The following is a 24,411-nucleotide window of genomic DNA, read 5'->3' as shown; positions in this document are numbered from 1 at the left end:
GCAGAGAAATCCATGAAATAAATTGAAAACCGTTCCAGAGGTTTCGCTATGGCGAAAAAAGTATTAGCGGTGTGCGCGCGCGCGCGCGCGCGATACTAACTTTCACGCGTACATAAATTGACGAACGACTCATGATTCGGCTCAATTTCTCTTGATTCCACACTCTGTGGCACTATTTTTTGTTAGTTATCGACTTTTCCATAGGTGGCCACGCCAACGTTAGTTTTGCCTTCGTCGGTATTAATCATACTGACAATTTCGCCTGTGGCGTTACCTCGCTACGGAATTTGAAGTTTTTGTCCGGACGCACCGTGATGGAGAGAAAACCAAACCGACGACAGTAGCTGTGTTTTGAAATTCGATCTACTTCTCGCTCGGTTTCATCATCTCCCGCGTTTTACGGCCTTTCGTCCAAAGCGACAATTCACTGGTGATGCTTAAGTACCCTATCGTCTACGACCAATTTCTTAATGTAACAAGTTCCAGTATACGCGTATCGCTGTTCAATTACTCAACGACGTCGCTGCCAGCGATATTTAAATAAATAAAACGACACGTGTAAACGAGCGGTTTACATAATAATTACTATGTTTAAAAAATCTAAACGAGACAATTTAGTGCAAGCAGAAAAATCCGATCGTGGCGAATTAAAAACACGAGAAAGAATTTAACTGTCACTGTACTGCGTACAAAATTAATTCGCTCTTAATAAAAAACTGATGAATTACACATGATATGATATAACAAGTACGAAGCTTTTTGAATAAGTTTATATTTTTCTTATCGACTTCAAAACATCTCGGTGACGCACGATACTTAACCGGTTTCAATTCGACGAAACAGAAAATTCCTAGTAAATAGAAATTGTAGTGGAAAAAAAAAAGATCTAAGCTTCTTGCGGCCTTAGAAACAAAACTGGTGACCAGCGTTCGTCACGGATTATTAGTATTTACTAGGAAAAAGATGCTGGTAACAACGAAAGTATAAATCACTCTTACAAGTTAGCATTAGAGACGCGAGTAAAAAAGCGAAAAAAAAATGGCAATACTCGAAACGTGTCGAGGACGTTCGAGAAGTCGAGTACGCAGTTTACCGTAAATTATCCTGTAATATTAGAACTTAAACAGGTTAGAAAATTCAATTTAAGATACATACGAGAGGAAAGAAAAATAGAAACGATGCAAATATTTACAGCGTTGGTTTCGCACGCGTCGACGGAAATTAAGAACCGAAAATTCCCTACGTGCATATGCTCGTAACGGACCGCTGACGCGCACCGAGTATATCGCATTTCGTTTAATATTTACACACGGACAATACCGCGAAACAAAGTATATGCACTCGCGACAAATAAAAATGATAACAGAGAAACGATATAGCTAATTATCTGTCGGTGCGATGTTTTCAACAATGGGACGAAAGGCGACGCAAATGATATCAAGTGTTTCGAACGTTTACGCGGGTCACTATCCCGCCCGTTACAGAAATACGCGTATATACACGCGAGAGGGAAGATCGGTGCAGCTGGCCGCGAGCAACCGAGAGAAAACACATTTTTCAACGCACGGAAAAAGATTGAACGAGGCCGAGTCAAGACGTTCGCACGCTTATCTTCGATATTGACTCCTATCCCCACCATGTTCACAGAGACACTGCATCTATCTACAATGGAACATTTACCATAGAAAATGTTCGACTATATAAAACATTTTGAAGTTTCATTAGCATTGTTATGAAACACGGCCGTCACGATTATATCAACAAATTGATTAATAATCATGCCAAATTTTTAACTAATCTGAAGATGTACGTAGAAGTTACAACACATTTGAGCCGAAACTGATTAACTTCGTTTCTCAATTTTATTGTATAAGTATATTATATTATTACTATTATTATATATTACATAAGTATATTATTTGTAAAGGATTTCTACAGATGTCCGAACATTTTATAAACTCTTTGGTATATATACAGGATGGTTGGTAACTGGTGGTACAAGCGGAAAGGGGTGGATTCTACGCGAAAAAATAGAAAAAGTCGAAAATATAGAATAAAATTTTTTCGTTTGAGGCTTTGTTTTCGAGAAAATCGATTTTGAATTTTCGCTCGGTTCGCGTGCGGTACGTTATAACGGATCTCACTGTAGATCGTTGTCTCTATGGAAAAATTAAAAAAAAAAATTTTTTTCTTTCAAATTTTTATTCTATATTTTCGACTTCTTTTTTCGCGTAGAATCACCCCCTTTCCGCTTGTACCACCAGTTACCAACCACCCTGTATATTCCATCGATATAAATACATAGTTTGTTATTCACTGGCAATAAAGGTCGGAGCAATTTTATATTTGGAATAAACAATTCATTGTCTCTTTGCGACGTTGCTATAATGGTTGCCAAATTCTCGCGAGATCCTTCCGTGTCGGATCGCTAGCAATCTTTTTGATGTCGAGGAGTGCGTAAAACGTAACATCAGGTTTATACCAGTCTGACAATCAAAGCCCATAATACATTGGCATGCAACGAAATCACATGGCTGCGTGAGTTCTCCATATCGTTCTTACTCTTATCGATCAATCAAATTGTGTTTGCGTGCTTCTTTTTATGATCGATCTTTGAATCCTCACAGTTACTATTATTACCACTACTACTACTACACTGTTATTGTATCATAGTTGCAATTATCGACAACGTAACACATTTTTTTTCCTTTCCACACGTTCCTCGCTATTACTCGCCGGGGAAATTTTTTCCCACTGATTTTTGACGTAGCTAGCCGTTTAATATTCAAACTAATCGATGGAAAAATATGCGAAACGGCCGTGTGAAACTATGTTGAAAACAAGAAGAATAGATGAGTAATTTTGGTCGACGTTAAGATGGTGAAAAAAGAAAGGGCGTTTACAATAAACATCGAGGACATAAATACAAATGTTCAAAGTTGTTCGTCGGTTTCTTCTAATCTCGATGGCAGACAAGTACGGCTAACGAGCTAACTATACGATGGAATCAGAGTTTACTAAACTTACAAACCCCGTAAAGCTCAAATATAACAAAATTACGCGTTCATTTCGCTTGAGTTCAGAAAATGATATATCTCGTTTCGTCTGAAACGTACACAAGAGGAACAAACGACGATATTTATATTCTCATTTGGTGAATGCAATTTATATTCTAATTTATTATTTGCATAGTTGCGACTTTTTACAAAGATTAAAAATGATCGTGAAATCGATTCGTGAAAACGCCAGAAGCGCTTCTAGCTATGTCTCCTTTTCTCGATGCAAATACGGCAATCGATTCTTACTTTATTTTTTCAGAGAAAAGAAGAAATCCATAAAAATTCATGAAGACATGAAAAGCGTCGATTTCCCGCGGCTAACTTGGAAAGTATTTTGAAAAAATGCACAGATTCGATGATGTCAATCGGTAATTTTCCGATATGTGGCCGAACGGCGATCGGTTCGGTCGTATTTTATTTTTGGAAAAACCCATTTCCGCGCCGGCGATGACATAAATTACTACGACTAACGCGCTCTGCTCCACGTGTCTGCAATGACGTCAAGTAATTGCTCTTTTTCGAAGAGTTTAATAATTCGCTATGACGCACCGTCAATGGAACCACTGAGGCGAGGTACGCGAATGAGATAATGCAATTCCTACGGAGGAAAAAAGGAAGCACGTATGAAAAATACGCCTCACATAATAGGATTTCATAATTTTCTACTGTTTCCCCCCCAAAAAAAACGACACGCGTAACGTAGACGTCTGTTTTAACGAGCGAGCCAAGGGAATGGACGCGCGATTCAATTTTTCCTCTGATAAAACTCTTTTTCGCTCTTCGATTGTGCGCGACAAAGTGTATTTCGAAGATAAGTACAGCGTTGCCGATCATCCGCGCAAAAAGACATTTAACGTTCTATCAGATTTCACGAGAACATAATATACGTCACGCGGAAAGGAAAGAAAGAAAGAAAAAGAAAAAGAAAAAGAAGAAGAAAAAGAAAAAGAAAAAGAAAAAAGAAATAGAAAAAAAAATGAAAAACGTACGCGTAACGCGATATCGGGCTGTTATAAAAGTTGCAACAGCGGTTTGGTTTTTGCAAAAACGGCGAAACTGATTAGAAGTTTTCCTAGAACGAAAAATTTCCGCGCGAAGATAAGCATAGAATTAACTATCGTCCTCGGTTACTACGCGGCACTATTCATGGAAAATAATCTGATTCGTAATGATGAGTCATTTTGAAATCATTCTGATTCAAAATTTCGCAATTTAGAGACGCAATTTCTGTTTGAAAGTGTATAATACTTCTTTTAGAACATTTTAAAGTCCCGTGAATACGTCGGCTATAAAAATGTTGCGTCTCGCGGTTCGATTCGAACCCTCCCGCTTCCCGCGCTTTTGCGCCAGCACGCGAAATAAACAAATCTCCAGTTGCTTTGATTGGTTACAGTTAGATGCACTATCTTGGAGCATCGAACGCGCGTGTACACGTGCTGAATCGTCGGTAACGTCCAAGTGTTAAGAACCGCGCCTATGCCTTCAAAGGTATACCCATAAACCGGTCAGGTGTATGTATTCATTCTTCGATCGTTTAAGGTTATGTCTGTTCTGAAAAGTACACACGGCTTCCGCGAAGAGTATCATTTCGAAAACAGACAAAAAAGGTCGAAGAAATCATGTACATTCGCGTAGAATTACGGGGGCACGATGTTTTGTATTAACTTTTGTTGTCCTACGAATACGTGCTCGTTTTTTCTCTTTCTCGCTCCTGTTTATTTTCCCTCTCTAGCGTTCTTTGTTCAATCGTACGGATGCTCGTAGCACATATACGTAACAAGCAACGAATTATACAAACAGCGAAAATACAGGAGCAGCACGTCAATGAAGGCAAGAGATTAGTTGACAGGCGGCGTCGTCGTCGTTCCTTACCAACAGCATGACTGTCATCAACATCGTGATTGCGACCGTCATTATATATTAACATTAAAATTCGCAATCGGAAAATTCATGTCGACGCTCCTGTCGAGATACGAGCGGAGGTGGGAGAGAGCGCGTTTACACGAAGCACGAGGAAGGGGGACGGCGCGAGAAGGGAGAGAGAGAGAGTAAAAAGAGAGGGACAACGAGAAAGAGGGAGAAAGAGAAAGAGACGCCGGTCTAACATGGCAGACGATGCCATGCAGGCAGGAAAAAACAAGATCTAACGTTGGGACCGTGTGCGTGATAGACGGAAAGACAGTCGAGATGCGCGTGAATCTAATAAAGTATATAGTGCGTACTCACGTTCTCACGTATCGGTTAACTGCGTTGTCGAGGTCCTTAACGTGGTGGTGACCGAGGGAAGAATAACGTGGAGAGCAGAGAGAGAAAACACCACGCGGGGTCACGCACTCCGTTCCGTGCGGGTCTCGTCAACGGAAAAACAACACCCGGCGTCTTTTTCCGTTCCTAATGCCCGGTTGTCGGTTTCACGGAATAGGGAAAAGTAAACCACCCGCACCACACAACAACCGCGCGCGTGTGTTACAAAGTGCGTCGCCGTTCGTTTGTTGTTTTTGATAACGCAGGTGTTGCACGGGGCGTGGAAGGGTGCGCGGCACATACAAACGTTCTACGCACGAGGTTCCTCTCTCTAACGAGGAGACGTGACGATCAGACGTGACGAACAAAATGGCGTTTACCGGACCGCCCGCGCGCGATCAGGTGGAAAATGCCGGAATGCTGCTGCTAGGAAAGATCGACTGACTGCCGAGGTCTGCGGCCCTAAGTGGTTTGACGTTAAGAACGAGCTGAACGAGCAAGAAGGAAAAACAGAGACAGACAAAGACGGAAGAAAAGAGAGAGGGAGATCACAGCCAGTCAGAGCGAGACAGAGAGGGAGAAGGAAGCGACTGAGAGAACCGTCAACGGGTATGAGAGAAACAGAGATACATCGAGCCTAAAGGAAGGGATGCGCGCTATGGTAGGGGTTGAGGGATGGTCATAAGCGAAAGAGGGGAAACATCCCACTATTTTCCACTGTCCTCGGACGACTTCGACTACCTTCGATTGCTTTCGACTATAAGCAGGGCCGTCTCGCATTATGTCTAATATGGGTGGGAATTTTCCCGCTGTTAGAAACAAATGCCGTAAACATCCTTACGAATCTTATAAATACCTACGAACACGCACGCATCGCCCTCCTACCATTATTTCACGTTTCGTCCGCTGGAACTTTTAACGGTTCATTTCAACTTCTCTAGTTCGCGTGCAACGTTCTTACCTTCCGTTTTTATACATCATCGCTATATAATATACTCATAGAAAATAAATTATCGAACGAACATTTCCTACTCTACTTTCTCCCTCGTCGTTTCACGAGCTTTCCGATTTCCCGCTGAAAGTTCCCAATTTAAATTTAAATTTCATATTACTATTATTCAAATTTCTGATTTTTTAACCGATCTTCTCACTAACGTAGAAAAGTCGGCAGTCGAATGTAGAGCAGATGAATCGTTGGAAGAATTTATGAAAAATGAAAGAGTATCTATTAATGAATTATATAACGAACATGTTCGTAAATGTCAGCTTCTAGAGCAATATAAAATAAGCTCGAATTGTGTCAAAACGTGACAGAGTATTCTCCAGACAATTATTCTGTTGAGACATTTCGCGAAGACGCAAAACACGCGACGCTTCTCGGCTTGATAAGTTCCAAGTTAATTACGTTCTCTCGGTTTCTATCGGACATTGCCCGCTAAAAGGTTTCGTAAAACAGCGCTGCACCGCCCTAGAACGCGCGATGGCTCGAGGGCCGCGAATCTTTTCCGGCTGCTTCGTTCCTCTCCTTCTTTTCTTCTTTCCTTCGCCGGTTCGTTTCGCTCGCTCGCTCACTCCTTTCTACATTCGCGTTCAACCGTCTCGCGAGGAATTTCTAAAAATCAATATAGGCGCAAAGCGAGGAGGGGCCGCAAAAAAATTCGATATCCCCTTCGCCTCAGTTCCTTTTTACCTTTTTTAGCGTCTCTACTTTTTTTTTCTGCAACGAGAATTGCGCAGTCGAGAGAGCCTCGTCCCCTTATGGTCCCCAGAGGGAAGGTTGGCTATTCGAATCAACTCGATCTTCGAGGAAGAGAATTCACGAAGGAAGTGGCAACGCGAACCTACGGGCACTGAAGAAGCGCGGGAGAATTTATTTTCTCAGAAGTGTAGCGCGGCCTCGGTACAGTCTCTGCCGTTACCGGCTGAATAATTTCATCCTCCCGTACACGTCCCGAGATAAGCCTACGCTCCAGCATGAATGCGATCAAACGTATCGCTGACATACCAAGTTTGTGCATCTTTCTCAACCATCAAATATTCGCATATCTTTTTTCCTTTCGTCCAACGTATTTCTAATTCTTCGAAAATTTTAGAAAAGTTCAATATCCTTTCTTCTTATTTTTCCGCCCGATCGTTTGCAGTTCTCAACGTTTTGAGATACATAGGTTAAAGACCTGTTACCTAGGAACGGTCGGTCATATTGCATGCTACGACTACACTTACTAGCGAATACACGCAATACATCTTATTCCCCGGCACATCCGAAAGATTAATTCCATACCGTCACTATGAAAATTCTTGTTGCAAATTTTAGTAAAATGAAGAATCAGATATTATAAGATACGAATATTACGAATTTGAGGGAAAAGGGCTGCAATCAACCGAGATTGAAGGAAGATCATTAATTTCATTCGCCAACATCCTCGAAACGTTTACTTTGCAGAGTGCCAGACGAAGCTATTGATTGTCTTTCGAAAGTTTCCGCCAGTTCCTCAATTAAATAGGGTTACATATTCGATGCGAGATTATTATTATTCCCAGAACTTTCAAAAAGATAAGGTCTTGATCCATGAGAAGGGGCCGATTGAACAAAAACACAACCAAAACGATCGTATTGAAATGCAATGCGACACACACAGTGCTTTGTGTAGGAGTGATTATACATTTGCAAAATTCGTGCAGCAGCGGCTCGTTTATTCTAAACACAAATACTCTCCTTGAATTTTGTGAGTAATTGTGTAAGCATTTTATCGAGCACACCGACAAAGATAAGAGGCTTGGAGAACTGAAGTGCAGTATACCTATATGTAAGTATGTGAACTAGAAATGGGTAAAAGATCGGCTGGTCCAATGTAACGTATCGCAGCCAGATGTAACACGAGCACCACAGCAAAGGCTGATACCAAATGCTCTCAACGTTCGACTGTGTGTCACAGGGACTGACTTTCAGTTCAGTTTCAGAATAATTGTCGTATTATGGTCTTTTTTCAGATACGTTCTTCTAATTGATCGCAGCGTTTCTGACAATGATGAGTTCCCTGTGCTACACAGCCACGGTAAATCCGATCATGCTGTTTCGTCGCATGGTCGAACAATGTGTAATCAAAACCAAGTAAATTGTTCTTCATTCTGAATCGCGTGTACCTTTTGCAAAGGCGAACGTGTGTTTTCATACAGGAAGGAAGATTAAGTAAAAATCCGTTTGCTGACTCGTTATCGCGAGTTGATAATTACTTTTTCACGCTGTTTAGCCAGCAGTATGCATTGGAGGGATAGTGCATTGACGGAAATGGAAAAAAGAGAAGAGAAAAAAAATCGACGTTACGTGTTCTATCGACTTACCAGGTATATACTTGCTTTTTCGGAAATCTGTCTTTTTAACCGGAAGCACTTGGAAATACAATAGTGCCGTGGAGAACATGTAACCAATCCCATACCTACTGCTAGGAAATAAAGGCTTGGGATTGGCTGGTACAAACCTCAAGGTCGAGGATATCTCTTACCCTTCCTACAGACGGTCGTATCGCATAGTCGCCCTGGGACCAGGTACAATGGTCTTTCCGTGTAAGGTTGATGGTTCCATAATTTTTCCACATTGCAAAAACACGCAGCTGCATTCGACTTATTCTACATTAATTCGCTTAAAACCTTGGGATAGATAATCAAATATATAAGAAGCAATAACTGTAGCAAAATTATCGAACCAACATTAATTACGAATATTAAATCGTATCATTAATAAAATAAAAAATTATCAACAACTTTTTAACATCAACATTAATACACAAAAAGAACAAATTCATATTGTAAAATGTAATGATTGATATTTTTTTCGTTTGTTTATAATGAATAAATGAAATAGTACTTTTTTGAAAAGTCTCAGCCTGGTCCAAATGAAGGACAATTTATCAGCGGCACGCATTCATATGCACAGCAAGATTACAAAATTGGACTTCTGATCGACGCACTTTATACGCGACATTAAATGCATACGCTTCTAATATGCCGTACTGATTGGGTCTGATTGCCGTCCGTAATAAAGTTCAACTTTATGCGAAAGAATAATTCCCTTGTTACGCATGTGAACTCGAAACTCCAAGATCTCGTTTCAAATATTCAATAACAAAAAAGATTAGAGAACTTATAGTCATGAAATGAACATAAATAAGGTATCAAATGATCAATAACGTATGTAATAAATTCGTGTGACATGGTAAAACGAAGCACATGCGTATGCAGCACAACCTGAGAAACATAGGCTTTTTCTCGACCAGATGATGCGCTCAATGTTCGCAAAGAAAAGGGCAAAGTATAGCCGCTGCAGTTCTGCTCAGCCTGCTCTCCTTATTTTCGTCGAGATTAAGGCTATTTCCAGGCAAAATTCCAACTTCCAACTGTTGCGCAAATCGTCACGCGCAAACGCAGTTTCGGAGGCGTGGCGATCAACAAAGGGCCCGGAAACGGCCGATATGATGCTGTTTTCCATCTTCTCTCCCTTTTCTTCTTCGATTTATATCCTTCTGTTAGGCAGTTTATCGGAATCCAGAGAAGTGAACTGTGTCACAAGGAAACCGAGCTGATTGTCGCAAAGGGGTGAACAGCACCTTCCAAAATGGTCTTTCCTTTATAGTATTCGTCTGGAATCCGAGATATTCATTTTATCACAATTATTACAGAGAAAAAACAAGACACTCGTTTTATCTTTAGTGATCCTTTTCTTTAATTTCATTGTATCGTTATGTTATCGTTAAATCTTAAATACCGTCACATATGTATAAAGTATCGTGTATCGAAGTTGTCATTTTAATTTCCCGAAATTTTCGCGTTTTCACATCGAATTAACTGAATCTATAATCTAGAACTGCGTCCCATTACAGAAGTATAAATGCTGCACATTTGCACAATCGATTTGTTTGACGATCATAGACCTTGCAGCACTACATATATTTTAGGAATGCACAAAAATGTTTGATAATACTAATGCAAAGAAACAAAAAAAAAAAAAAAAAAAAAGAAGAAAAGAAACACATAGAACGAATTAATTTGTTGTAATCTAATACGATAATAACGTTCTTCTGGGTTCCGACGTCACGAAACAACACGCGAAGTGCAACGGCAAAGTGGCTGTGTACCGAAACACTTCTGCGCTATACGGTATCCGAAAAAGGAATAAAATATAGAGAAAATAAACTTCGACTCTCGAAACCGTACCATTCGCACCGTATACTTTACATTTTACATTTTTATTAAAAAAAAGTTACCTGAAAAGTTTTAACGATTTGTAATTTATCATGGTAAGCAACGAAATATTTATTAAAAATCCTGAAAATAAAACAACCGCTCAGAAACTCGATATACTCTGTTAAATATTTTAAATGATTACTGTATTTTGTGGAAAAATGTAGAAAATTCTTAAAATAAAAGATCAAGTTTTTCCTAACCTTAAACCGATTTCAGGATGTATCTGCATTTTCCGAAGATATTTTCGATGTGAAAGATTGGATTAATAAAACGTTTAAATCTGTCGAGGCACAAGAAAACAAAGATGTAAGTCATACAGTTAGTGTGATCTCGATTGCGCGGGTTCTATTTCTTTCCTCGACACAGTTTTTGACTTTCAGTTGCACTAGTACAGTCAGTTACTAAACTGACTGCTTCTATTGCATCGCGGTCAGTGACACCATATGCCTTTTTATAGATAATTCTTTTTCGCTACATTGCATATAAAAATATTATAACATTAAATAAAAAATGTTTTAGAAACTTTTTTTAATCGTTACTTCATATAAATAACTACTCGAATGCGAAATCGCCACGACATTCAAATTCAAGGGGATAATATTTTATATGTTTTCTAAATTTCTGACTTTCTATCTCTTTGTATAAATATTTTTTATATATTACCTTATTAGGCATTTGTTTCATCATTGGTAATGAAATTACAATTGTATGTGCAACAAGTCAATGGGGCTTTAGAAGAAACCAGTCAGTCTGTTCTTTCAAGTTTGCCAAGAGTTTTAAGAGATACTCAACTTTTGCAACAAGAAGCTTTAGCTCTGAGAGAAAAAATGGTTGCAGTTAAACAAGAAATAGAAAAGGTTTTTATTCTGATATTTTTGTCTGAAATGATTGAATGCCTCTATTGTTTCTCTATTATTATGATATTAATTTATTAAATAGGTTGAAAAAGACACTGCTTCATCAATGGCTACATTAGAGAGAATAGATAAAATAAAAACAGACTTACAGATTGCTAAACAAGGATTACACGAAGCTGATAATTGGAGTATACTTGCCAATGATGTTGAAGAGGTATAGTATTCACTGAGATAAGAAAATGCTTGTAAATTTTGGCTTTATGTTATTTTTAACATTTCAGGTATTTGAATCAGGAGATATAGAAGCTATAGCAAATAAACTGTTCAGTATGCAAAAATCACTGGCTATGCTCGTAAATGTTATTGACTATGAAGATAAAAAATTACAATTAGAAGGTTTAAAAAATCGGTTAGAAGCCATAGCTAGTCCAAAGTTAGTTCAAGCATTTACTGCTGCAAATTTGGGTATGTTATATTGAATGTAATTGTAACCTTTGCCACTGTATACAAATTAACTAATATTTTTGTTTCAGAACAATCTAAAGTTTATGTGGATATTTTTAGTAAAATGGAACGCTTGCCTCAACTTCTCAAGTATTATCACAATTGTCTGAAAGTATCATTAGGGCAAGAATGGCGCAGAACTATTGAATTAGCACAAGATGAAAATGTTTCTTACTGGTTACATACTTATTATGATAAATTATTATCTAATTGGAATGATCAGGTAGCTTTTATTTTAAAAATGTTGTGTTAACATATATAACATAAGTTTTATTCTTATGGTAACATGATTTCAATACAGGTGAAATGGTGTCATCAAGTATTCCCTAGTAGTACCTCAGTTGATGTAATTATTGAGATATATGCTGATCTTTTAAGAAGTTTGGACCCAGGCATTCCAGAATGTATAGAAGCTCTTTTAAAACAACATACAAATGCTATGCAATTGTCACTTTTACTTGAACTTAAACAAATTACAAGGCACTTTGCTGTGAACTTGCAAGGTGCTATTGAAACATCATCACATGGAAAATCACAGACTCCAAAATTGTTAGCATTGGCACAAGCAATATATGCACCTTATGTTCCATATGTTACAAAATACAATATTTATGAAACAGCTCAACTTGAACATCAGTTGCAATCTATAGATTCTGTTCAAGATGATTTAAGTGATACGATCAATAACCTTTCCCTTAGTCTTTCGAGAGTAATGGAATATGCAAATGAGGCCAATAAAAGATGTAAACTCTTTACAGATGGTTGTGGTTATCCCAGCGTATTAAAATCTCTAACTGTAATATTAAACTAATTAAAATGCTAAGATAAAAAGACTTTCTCATTATGTATATGTAATAAGATGTTTATTTTTACAGCGTTACTTCAATAAATATCTTGACAAATATCAAGTGGCTATACGGCAATTAGAACACAAAAAAGTAAAACATGAGGATTGGAATTTGTTCCAAATGTGCCTTACTTTGATGCAAACTATAGGTAGCATTTTTATTTTCCTTTTTTTAAATAAATTTGATGTAATATTGTCAATTCCAATATATACAGGTGATCTTTTGGGACAGATTCAACAATTTGAGAAATCTTTGATAATTGACATTACAGAAGCTAATAATAAGCTGCAAAGTACAAGTGGTAGCGTTTTTAATCAATATAAAAAGTTACTTTTACATACATCAAGTCAAAATGAATTGGAAAATTTAACTGCATCTTTTCAAAAAGGTAATCAATATAAAGATTTTTTCATAGATGACATCAATTACTTCATATTTAAATAAATGTTTTCTTTTACAGAAGAAGAAACAATTCTTGATCCAATAATAAAGTCTATTCACAAACTATGTTCTGATTTACATCGTGCAACATATGAAGTAATCTTTGCTCCTATCTTTACGCAATTATTATCAGTACAAAAAGCACCAGCATGGTCAACAGAAATCAACAAAATGACGCATTTGAGTGCAGATTTACCCGATTATAGCTTTGCTCCTCAGGAATATATAACTCAAGTTGGGCAATATTTGATGACATTACCACAGCATTTAGAGCCATTTTTACTGAGGGAAAATCCAAGCCTTACGCAGGCATTAAAAGCAGCAGATCCACAATATGCACAAAGTTCCACTGAATCTGGATTTACTGGTATTTTATTAGAAATCATTGCTAAAGAAACATGTCAAATGTTTCTAGATCAAACATTAGGAATTTGTCAGCTAAGTTCTGCTGCATGTAAACAACTTGCAACTGACATAGGTACGTACCTTTGTATCAAAAAATTAAATATTAAAAACATTTTCTTCAATTTTTTAATATGTACAATATATTTTGCAGATTACCTTGGTAATGTATTAGAGGAACTTGGTCTATCCTTATCAGAAAATCTACAACATATGTCTCTTTTATTAAGACTCCCACCAGAAGATTACCAGAAGAGTAGCTCTGGATGCAATGCCAGAGTTGTAGCTGCAGTCAGACAAATGAGAAATATAACGTTTTCTGGCTAAGTAACGTGCAATGGCGGAACAGTAAGTCATAAATTACAATACATAACAATTGTAGTAATTACAATTTCGTATAATTTATTTAAATATTTTACATATGTAAACAAATGAAATATTCTTGTACAAAAAATAATTATATTTAAATATACAATATATGTATGTATATTTATTTAACTTTAAACATTATATCTCTAGAAATCTTATTTTTTCTCGTTCTAATTATTCTAATTGGAATCCTTATTTCAATTATTAATTTGTAATTAATAATTACGTTCAGTATCTTAATTGATATACTAATGTAAAAATTTTCTACTTTCAAAAAGATATAATTTTATAGTTTCATTAATACATAAAATATTGAATAAAAATATATAGCGTAGTAGATATATTGGCTTATTACAATTACATAATTAGTTATTACATAAACGGTAATTGTATTATTTTTGTTTCAATATGGCATCTATAACTGTATCTATTGCATCATTTATAGACCTGGAAGAATTATGAATATTATATTTCTTATCAATATTATGATCTTTCTGATCACGTAATTACGGTTACGATTAACATATTATTACTTTTAGAATAAAAAATTAATAATACCTATCAAAGAGAGTATCACAAGATTGATTTTGGTAGTGTACTTTGGATGCTAATGTCACGTTTTTAAGTAAATTAATAACTTTTTTATTATTTGATTTAAGCATTTTGTATATTACTATCAGAGAAGATAACATGTCAATCTAAAATGTGAAATGAATTAGCTACACTATTAATAGATTTGAAATAGTGTATATATACTTACTTTTGCACAACTTGTTATTGTCTTTGTTAATACTTGTATACTCAGTTTTTGATATCTTTTTGTATTTAAAATAATTTTTAATATTTCTTTTGCTAGATAAGGAAACGGTGTGCTTATAATATTTTCATCTATTATATGTGAGCGTTGTAGTAAACGTGTAATTTCCATACTTATACTACTGATTGCAGCATTAAACATAATAGTTATATATGAAAGATAAGAACTCTCATTGTCAAAAGTATTTTTAATAACGGAAAAATATTTTTGCGTTAATTTATGCAGTATTTTTCTGTCCTATAATTAATAAGTTATTTAATTCTAATGTAGAAAATATTTACCGCGTCTTTTTTAGATAACTCATTACGTATACTTACGTTTGTATATTTAAGTAATATATCTTTGCTACATTTAGTTAAAGTAACCATTACAATACATACAAAATTTGGTACAACAATGTTTAATAAATTTGGTTCTTGTTCGTCATAAGCCATTTTACTAAAATCTAATAACATCATTATTGCATCAAATGCATCATTTAAAAAAATTATACCATTTGGTGATGATAAACAACTGCAATATAAAAGTACAATATCACAACATAGTTTCGGAGTAGTATTGCACTCTTTCAGTAGTAAATTTGACATATCAAAAGTACTTTTTATTATATTTTTACAAGTATAATGATTTTCTATAATGTTTACATCAATGTGCGATATGTGTGTCACTATTGTCCTGTGTAAAAAGAAAGGGTATGTTAACAATAACAATACTTCTAGAAAATTGATAAGAATATGTAATTAACTTTCATACCTCCTGACCCATAATAAAATCTCTGAAAAATGTTCTGATGTATCAAATACATCCTTTTTATGTAATATTGCAATCATTGATATATATTCTTTAAAAAAATTTATAATTATATCTTTGGATACAAGACTTTTTATATTGCACTCATTATTCATTTCTCTTTCTATAAAACTTCTTAGTCTATGTAAACTTTCCCAAAATTTAAGTATGTCCTTATGATATTTATTCATTAAAACTGACTGATATTCAACATGCAGTAAATGTTTTAGAATTCGTAAACTTAATTCTAGACCCTTCTCATTAATTTGGAAATCATGTGCAGTATTCTAAATGAACATTTAATAGTATTATATCTTATTGTTATTAATATATTTATTAAGCAATATCTTTACCTGATTATGTCTTGCATTTGTATTTAAAGATTGTGTAAAAAGATTCGTTAATGCGAATAAAATTGTATCTCCCTTATTCCATTTCATGAGAAGATACACAATTGAAAGGAGACTTTCATCAGGAGTATTGGGATCACACAGTTGTTGTATCAACATTTCCAGAATACCAATTTTATTCAAAAAAAATTTCGGAGGTATTAAAGAAAATAAAAATATTATTGACTCGTTTATTGGTGTTTCCTGAAAAAGGATTACATACATATTATAGGAACCTATAGGGAATAAATTATGAATACTTACTCTGAAATTCTTGAAAAGCTCTGGTAATGCATGTGCAATTAGTTGTAAAATATTAATTTCTTTTTTATACAATATTCCTTCGTCACTATGTTCAATATTTGCTATTAATAACATAGCAATAATATCGATATATATATTTATAGCTCTATAGTTATCAAAGTCATCATTCCAACTATTTGAAGAATCTACTCCGATAAACACAATTATTAATGTTTAGACTTAAACTTAATAAATTTAATATCACACAATAATTATATATTATTACCATTTTCGAAGCTATTCTTCTTCTTGTTAAATTTAACTTTTTTATTATAATTTTTGTTTAATATTTTTGCTACAGGTAAACATTCCATTTCTTCTCTTATCACAGATAACAAAGTTTCAATAAGCTTCGTGGATGTACTCAAACTTATAACAGATTTAGAATGCAAACAAAATCTTCTAACGGCATTTATATTGCTTGTTCCTATGTATGCTAATTCATCCTTTATTTTATCGTGATGTGTACCATTCAACGATATACGTAACCACATAAGTTTTACTAATTCTTGCAAGACAAATTCATCTTGAGTAGTCTGAAAATAATAATAAGACATTAAATTTAATATTATCTTTATTTGCAAATAGTCAAATATTATTTTGTATTATGTATACCTCTAAGCGATCGAGAACATAGGTCAAGGGTACTATATTCCAGAATGGTATTCCAAGTTGGTTTTGTGCATGGTAAAGAAGTTTAATTAACGCTTCTAATACCATTTGATCTTCGTCATAAATACTGTTTGCGAAATTTGGTAGAAAATCTTTAAGTATCATATAAGATCGTTCTTTAACTAATATTTTTTTTAAACCAGTAAAAATGTTTGCCCTTATTTCGGAATTACTGGCTTTTTTTGTATGTTGTAGTAGTATATTTAACCAACTCAGAATAATATTGTTTGGGACATGATTCCAATATTTTTCTAACATTTTAAACAGACCCTAAAGATGTTCACATTTCTTAAATATCAATAATTAGTTTTGAAATATTTAACCCCTTGCCTTATAGTTTTGTTAGTAACTATTTAAGTAAGTGGTGATAATGTTCAGACTGAAGAAACAGACCTCTTTATTGAATTGAAAGCATAATCCATGTCCTTATATGATGTGTACTAATATTGTAAAGCAAGAGGTTAAAGTAATAATAGACAAATTACCATACTTTTATAGTAACATTGCACACTTCAGAATCTGAATCTTTTAAGAGATCTGTTATTGTTTCATAATATTTTTGAATATAGATTTTATTTCTGTCTCTTGGAGTACATGTATATTGAACAGAACTTGTTATGAAGAGAATCTCTACAGCATTGCATATGATGAAAGACCCATGTGCCTGTGATAAGAATTTAATTTGGTGCTTATAACATATTATGTATATGTGTATATGTAAATTTCATTCTGGTAATACCTTTAAATATTGCCAAAGTAAAGGTTTACATTCATTGTGAATCATTAATTTTGCTGCTTGATGCTTGCTATCATGCATAGCAGCAACAAATGAAAGCAGATTTTTACCAAGCTTTCCCCTTCCTGTATCATCTCTATATGTTCGGAAACAATAAAAAATAATACTTTGTAAACAATTTTCAACAATAAATTTCTTAAATTTTTCAGTTCCATTTAACCATGCTGTTGCATATAGATCTGCATATGCAGGAATATAACTGTATTCAATATCTTGTAATACTACTCTTACATTATTATGAACTCCCTGAAATATCAATTATGTTAATGTTAGTTTGATATAAACTGATATTTATAACCTTTTTGGCATAATTTATAACTTGTACCAATATATATTGCTCCCCAAGCGTAAATAAATATAATATCAACATTCGACCTTCTTCAAGGGACATCACAGTTTTTTCTCGAACAAGTTTAAGTAGTTCTTGCACATCTTCAGTGCATTTCAGTAATGTGATACTAGACCTTATCTCATATAAACGTTTTACATGTTGCTAAAAATATAATTAATGAATCAGTTATTTGAAGTTACATTGTTCACATGTATTTATATACTCAAAGGATAATTACCAATGAAGTTTTGCTATTTTGGATGAGGTATTTCAATACATTTCTTATCACTTTCTCTTTCCATGTCATGTCTAATATCCACCACCTTTCCAGCAAATTTGATATTTCATTTTTAGCCTTTAGAGAGATTTTTATTTAAAAATTAAAAAATATGAATATTAAAAGAATAAATGATAATAATTAAACATCAACCTGTTCATTTTTTATATTTGGTAGCACAGCAGAATGTAGTAATATTATGTTTTGTAATAGAACATTGGGTATAAACTTTCGTTGTACAATTGTTTCAAGAGCCATGATAGTTATTGTACGTATTAATTTAATCATAAGATTAAACTCCTGAAATGATAACATAGATATATTGTATTGATGATAATAATAATAATTATATTAACAATAGTAAAATGACAAAATATCATACAATATATTCATCTAAGTGACCTTACTTTCACATGTTTGTCTTTATTCTTTGATGTTTGTTTACATAATTTTTGTGCTTCTAATAATACAGTTTTTATATGTAGCCATAGTTCACAAAGTTCATCTTCTGATAATAATACAATGTTTTTCACATTGTTATTCTAAAATAATAATTCATTATAAATAAAAACATATTAGATTATTAAAACTGATCTTTCTATACAAAAATATAAAGATTATCTTAGTAACTAAATAATACAAATACAAAATATGTGTATGAATTACAGCTTAATGGTAGCATATACTGTTAATAAAATATGTAATTTTATTTATTTATAAATACCAGTTTTTCGCATATGTTGTTAACGAGGGGGCTCTTATTTTTCAATATTCGAAAAAGTATTTTATCCCCTAATAATCGATGTCGTTGCAACATTTTTTAATATTACCACAGCTTCGATTTTTAAAACCAAACGTATATTATATGCGTATTTTTTTAAGATCTGAAAAAGCGATATCATATATTTCTGGTACATACGTTGGATAATTTCGATGTATATAATAAAAAACTGTAAAAAAGAATACAATGAAGTAAAGATTATAAATTGAGTAAGATACTTCTATATTTGCTATAAATATATCATAAAAAAGTTTAATCATAGCTAAAAGATAATAACGCTAATTATAAAATACGTCGAAAAATACTTAAATTATACATTGAAAAAAATATGAAATAATTGTAAGAATGCCTTTTTAAAATTAATAAAGTAACAAATGATGACAAAAGTTATTACTGTAATTCATTCTGAAAATAAATATAATCGTTTATTTCAGAATTTCATGAATATTTCAAATTCTTTGTGATATGTTCCAAATGCGCAAGCACATGTTTAACAACAAGCAAAATGAGTGTTAAGAAAACGTACAGAAATAACAAGAAGCTATGTAAGTCACTTCAATGTAAAACATCATCTACCATCATTTGTAATAATGGGTATTAAAATAAAAGTAATAAACAGTTACACTTTTTCAATGAAATTTATTATAAAGTTTAACAAAATCTATCACTTTTATTTACTATTATGTGGAAGTCGCCATATTGATCGTTTAATGGAAAACAGTTATAGTTCAGATATGCTTTTAAAAGCATATTACAATGAGTACAATTTTGATTATGTACAATATATGTATACATAATTATCTCTAAACTAATAATACTAATTTAAGAAAGCAGACCGCAGTATTAAAAAAACCCAGAAGTTTATAATTGTCATCAAAAAGAGGTGTTGTATTTAAGCATAGACAAGAAGTATTCTAGATTTAACACGCAATGCATTTTCACGTCACATTTGAAAATCCTAGCACAGCCTGGATAGAAGATAGATCTATTGCCACATATAAGCTATAGAATAGATCTGCAGCTTATGGGATTTCTTGTCGCATTTAGAGCGGTGAATGGAGGAACTATATATCCAACTCAACCATGTACGATGGTACAGTTGGAAGTTACTTCACATTGAGTCGATAACATTGCATCTGATACAAAAATGATAACGACTTCGTTACAATACATGCATGTGTATGTGATGTATGTATGTAATTGTAATTTATATATTTTTATACGGACTATGTGGGTCGATACACAAAGTTAAGTATTTTAAATTATTTTTCCTTATATAAAATATAATGCGAACGATTTAATGAATAATTAAAAAGATGCTTAGAAAATAAAAATATACATAAATATGAGGTATATAATAAAGGCATTTTGATAGAATTATTTTTATTCTGATAAGAATGTAAGTACTTTAATTTAGTTTCTATTATATACAGATAGGGAAATCTGCAACGTCCAAGTTATTTTGCTTAACATTACATAATTTCGAATACTTACATTTTGTCAAATTTCGAAACAATTAATATCGTAAACAAATTCACATAGGTACCATACTTTAATCTGACTTTATTGACTACAGATATACTTAAACCGAAATACTGTTAACCAATCTATCCACATAATTCACAACGTTTCAGGTGCCTTTTTAACATTCAGAACATGTTTTCCTTATATATACATATATATTTATATATACGTTGCCAAGATATATAATTATAAAATAACTTAAAAAGTTCGCAGCACCATATACGTAATTTCATGGTGCATTATCGATGCACCAAAAAGGCTTATTAAAACTGGAAAGAAGAAAGCTCGAACAATATCGAGGTACTGTAACACTTTTTTCCAAGTTTTCTCCTATCGAGCACGGGCAAAGATTCTTAAGATTGAGCATGTTCCTTTCTAGTTTCGCATACACGCACAGTTGCGGCCAGGTATCCAGATAGTTAAGAATTAACAATACGCGTAAGTTACAATTAAACGAATTTCCCTTGACAAGCGTCGAATTTTGTTACATTATCTGATAAAATACAGCGAATGCAAATGTCGACCTGCTAAGTAGAGATATTTACGAACCTTCCAAATCTTTAACTCGAAGCTTTCTTCGCCTCTAAATATATCTACAATTTCTGCGGTGTATTTCGATCGTCGCATTAGCTGCATTCTCTTCCTACGATCTAGCAAAATCATATAGTCGTACAACAAATTCTCAACTGAACGATAATATTACGTCCTCGAGTGGCATCTTTCGCTCAGCGTTCGCAGTGACAATTAAAGTACAGATTCGATAAGATCGACAATTGCTCGTTACAATTCTCCTTCGAGATAGTTACGGCGTTTGTGCGTAAATTTTCTGCTCGGTATACCGTGCGCGCAAACAACTTATAAACAGATGCGATTCTATATTAAAACAAGAGTTATCACGTCATAGTTGCCAACTCTCAAGCAAAAAATAATACCATGCACCTCACTCGGGCAGGGATTCGCGTACGTTTCAATGATTTCTAATTTCAATCCCTCGCGCTCTTTCATCGCTAGGAAACAAGTGGTTCAACGTTGAAATAAAGCCGATTTGAGGCTAACATTCGATTCCAACTATCTTTCAGATCTAACAAAACTCAGACTTTAAGGGAAGCGCAGATCGTTGCGCGTCTTTTCGTGCCTTGTTCTGTTTCACGACTCGAGTTCGAACGAAAGTACACGTAAGCGGACTGTTGTCACGTGCAACCTTAAGATTTCAGAATCATAGGACAAGTGGCTGATCGTCAACGGGATCTTACAAATTTCTCTACGGTCTTATTACAGTTACGAACGTTATGCAACGCTTCGCGAGTTCTAATTTCCGTGAAAAAGTGCAATGATCGTTTAGTTTCATACGGTCGTTTATCGGTCATCGATCACCGCACGTCTCCCTATCTCTGCTAGCTACAGTTACGTATGTATATAGACAAATTATACGTAGAAAGTTGAGTGGCACTATTCGAAAGTTGCCTGAGTACGTTTTGTTTGTTGACTAGATTTCATAAAATTCATCCCTTTCTCTCGCAAATACAACTGACTCTTTTAATTGCGCTTTTTCTTCTTCTTCTACTTTTTCCTCTTCTTTATCTTCTTGTTTCTTTTTACAATGATCCAGTGATGTTTGACGGAAACACGAGAGCTACAGCTTAGAAAAGCTTAGAAATGGAATCGCATGCGATTTTCGGGCATCGACGGTAAATCACGTGTCTCTATTAATAAGGTCTACGCTTGATCGTAAGCAACATTGATCGAGTGCGATAAACACCGGAAGTTTTCCTTCCCCCGTTATCGTTACGCGTGTACCTATATATTATAAAATTCGATTAGAACCGTAGTGTGTGGTCGTGTAAACGACGTTACGCACACGGGTCTCGGGATACGCGATAAAAAGCATAATACAGAAGTATCTAAGAACCTCTTGGATGACTGTGAGCAACGGTGTTACAGATCGGTTACGAATGGCTGATTCTTCTCTTTTTTTTTTTTTTTTTTTACTCTATCGTTGCTTTGCTTTTTTTTAATGTAACCCGACGAACAGGACAAATTCTCCTATGTCTATTTAACTAGATGCTCGATTACAATCGATGAGAATCACGTTCTTGCGAAACTGAAATAGAAATTATGAGAGAAACTATGTACAAACGAATCGTGTAACGTTAGTGCTAGGGCACAATGTCGCGCGATGCATTATGCATTTTCATAGGTTTATAGCTGTCTCTGCTGCTGATCGTTTTATCGCTGCACGTAGAAATTCAAATAAGTCGAAAGAAAAGGCTTGCTCTTATTCCTTGATACGATCAGCAGCAGTTTCTAAATTTCATGCCACCTTCTTCTTACTTGTCTTCTTGCTGCGGGGCAGGGTAGCGAAGCTTGTTATCTGAAAAATAAAGACGAATTCTGTGTGTTATCGTCGTTCTGTTAGCGGGTGAACGTTCGATCCTCAAATAAAACTGCCCGATATCGCGTTATTTACATTTTTATGTATTTGATCATTCGCTAAGCGTTCTTTACGACGCAGTCTTTAAAACAGAGATCGATTCGATAATAATTTACACACCACACTGACTTTAGGAAACAGATACTACTACATGAGGGGAGGGGGGAGCATACTGGCAGAAAAATTCCCCTCAGGTGGTATCGTTTCCTTCTCGAAGCAACGGTTAATAAATCGTGTAGCTGTGTCGCTGTAATCGTGTTAATCGTCGAGTAACATGCATGTTTAACATTCTAGTAAGAAGTAACACTCGGTAAGCGATTAGTGGTCTAACGAATTATCAAAAAAAACACTCTAGAAACCATATCCATACGATCTGAACCAACGAATTAATCCGTTTCTTCTCTCCAGATTTCCTCAGTACGACAAAGTGGACGAAAAGGACTAGGAAGGAGCCGATGATATTGGGTTTACTTAAATCGTCGACGAAAACCAGTCAATGAGACCCGTCTAACTCTCGCAACGTACACGATTATATCTTATACGATATTAAACGACAGCATTTAAAAAATATCCGACTCTAATCTTTTGCCAATTTTTGGTGACTGCGATGCTTCTCTTATCCACGATTCTACGCTCGCGCTCTCCACTTTCTCCTCGGTAACTTTCTTTGTTTCATCATTCTCTGTTTTATCCGCGGTTTCCTTATCGTCGCTTGGCGCGAGTACGTAAGTGTCTGAGCTGTTAGAACTGTCAGAAATGTCGTTCTCGCTTTTATCGTCATTCTGAACGTTTATCTCTTGACCGGAGCTGGATCGCTTCGGTGCAAGTTCGATAATCGTTTCCTGAGGTTCGATGCTGTTCGATCTGGTCTCGGACGTGCTGATATCCGAGCTGGAGTCGTCTGTTTTCGAAGCCTTGCGTTCTTTCGAAAACGCGCTGTGGAAGATATTTTTCGGAATAGCGAGCAGCTTCGAGAAGCCTTCCTTCGTTCGCTGCCTCTTACACTTCTTCCCCTTTGACTTCGCGCCAGTAGCGTGAGCGATAAACACGTCTTTCGCGGTGCCGGTGTTTGAGAAGGTCTTTAAGGTTCCAGTTTTAATTACCAAAGTGGCTTTCAACGCGCTCTGAGCATCGGTCTCGTTCAAGTCCTCTTCGCTCTCCGTGAGAGGTACTTTGGGAGCTGGTTTCTTGTTGTACTTACCAGCTCGGCCAAGACTGTCGGAATTACTACGCGACACACTCGGAGTTGTCCAAACGTCCAAGTAGCTGGCGCTGTCGTATTCCGGAACCATGTTTACCGCGTCTTTGTCGTCAGCTGTGTTTTCTATTTCTTTTG

General features: G+C 35.0%; 3 protein-coding genes across 6 annotated transcripts in view; 1 reads left to right on the top strand and 2 right to left on the bottom strand.

Moving 5' to 3' along the window:
- The window catches only part of LOC126873726 (uncharacterized), an 81,436-nt gene extending 76,001 nt beyond the window's left edge, over window positions 1–5,435 (bottom strand). For 2 of the 3 annotated variants that reach the window (XM_050634904.1, XM_050634913.1), the window contains exon 1: window positions 5,286–5,435. The gene's annotated coding sequence lies outside the window, so the exon portion shown is untranslated. The remainder of the gene's footprint in view (window positions 1–5,285) is intronic. The other variant, XM_050634912.1, reaches the window with a different exon arrangement.
- A 329-nt stretch (window positions 5,436–5,764) lies between these two features.
- On the top strand, window positions 5,765–14,073 carry LOC126873709 (conserved oligomeric Golgi complex subunit 7). Of its 2 annotated transcripts, none has more exons than XM_050634867.1 (11): window positions 5,765–5,912; window positions 10,761–10,850; window positions 11,216–11,401; window positions 11,484–11,615; window positions 11,683–11,866; window positions 11,935–12,128; window positions 12,207–12,701; window positions 12,781–12,901; window positions 12,968–13,141; window positions 13,214–13,672; window positions 13,751–14,073. In XM_050634867.1, the coding sequence occupies exons 3-11, from the start codon at window positions 11,237–11,239 to the stop codon at window positions 13,921–13,923; spliced, it is 2,097 nt and encodes a 698-aa protein (XP_050490824.1). In that variant the 5' UTR covers window positions 5,765–5,912; window positions 10,761–10,850; window positions 11,216–11,236; the 3' UTR covers window positions 13,924–14,073. The 2 variants fall into 2 exon arrangements, with proteins under 2 accessions (XP_050490824.1, XP_050490823.1); XM_050634866.1 differs by lacking the exon at window positions 5,765–5,912 and adding an exon at window positions 9,938–10,597.
- LOC126873756 (uncharacterized) lies at window positions 9,106–23,625 on the bottom strand. Its single transcript, XM_050634963.1, is given in 21 exon segments — window positions 9,106–9,851; window positions 9,853–9,888; window positions 9,890–9,940; window position 12,655; window positions 14,524–14,663; window positions 14,726–15,019; window positions 15,100–15,457; window positions 15,536–15,858; window positions 15,925–16,164; window positions 16,225–16,409; window positions 16,490–16,799; window positions 16,879–17,205; window positions 17,426–17,599; window positions 17,675–17,977; window positions 18,057–18,224; window positions 18,301–18,417; window positions 18,493–18,639; window positions 18,747–18,881; window positions 19,064–19,223; window positions 19,647–23,015; window positions 23,446–23,625. Coding segments are annotated over 19 exon segments (3,585 nt in total). The 5' UTR covers window positions 19,157–19,223; window positions 19,647–23,015; window positions 23,446–23,625; the 3' UTR covers window positions 9,106–9,668.
- Between the last annotated feature and the right edge of the window lie 786 nt (window positions 23,626–24,411).

This window comes from Bombus huntii, chromosome 15 (assembly GCF_024542735.1).
Source record: "Bombus huntii isolate Logan2020A chromosome 15, iyBomHunt1.1, whole genome shotgun sequence".
NCBI classification, from domain to species: Eukaryota; Metazoa; Arthropoda; class Insecta; order Hymenoptera; family Apidae; genus Bombus; species Bombus huntii.
Note: the sequence above shows the minus strand (reverse complement) of the source record. Positions and strands in the feature narration are given on the sequence as shown.

Excerpts from the sequence above, each read along its gene's own strand:
- LOC126873709 (XM_050634866.1), top strand. Across the intron at positions 11,402-11,483 it reads TTAAACAAGAAATAGAAAAG|GTTGAAAAAGACACTGCTTC; the intron begins GTTTTTATTCTG and ends TTTATTAAATAG. Across the intron at positions 12,129-12,206 it reads TATCTAATTGGAATGATCAG|GTGAAATGGTGTCATCAAGT; the intron begins GTAGCTTTTATT and ends ATTTCAATACAG.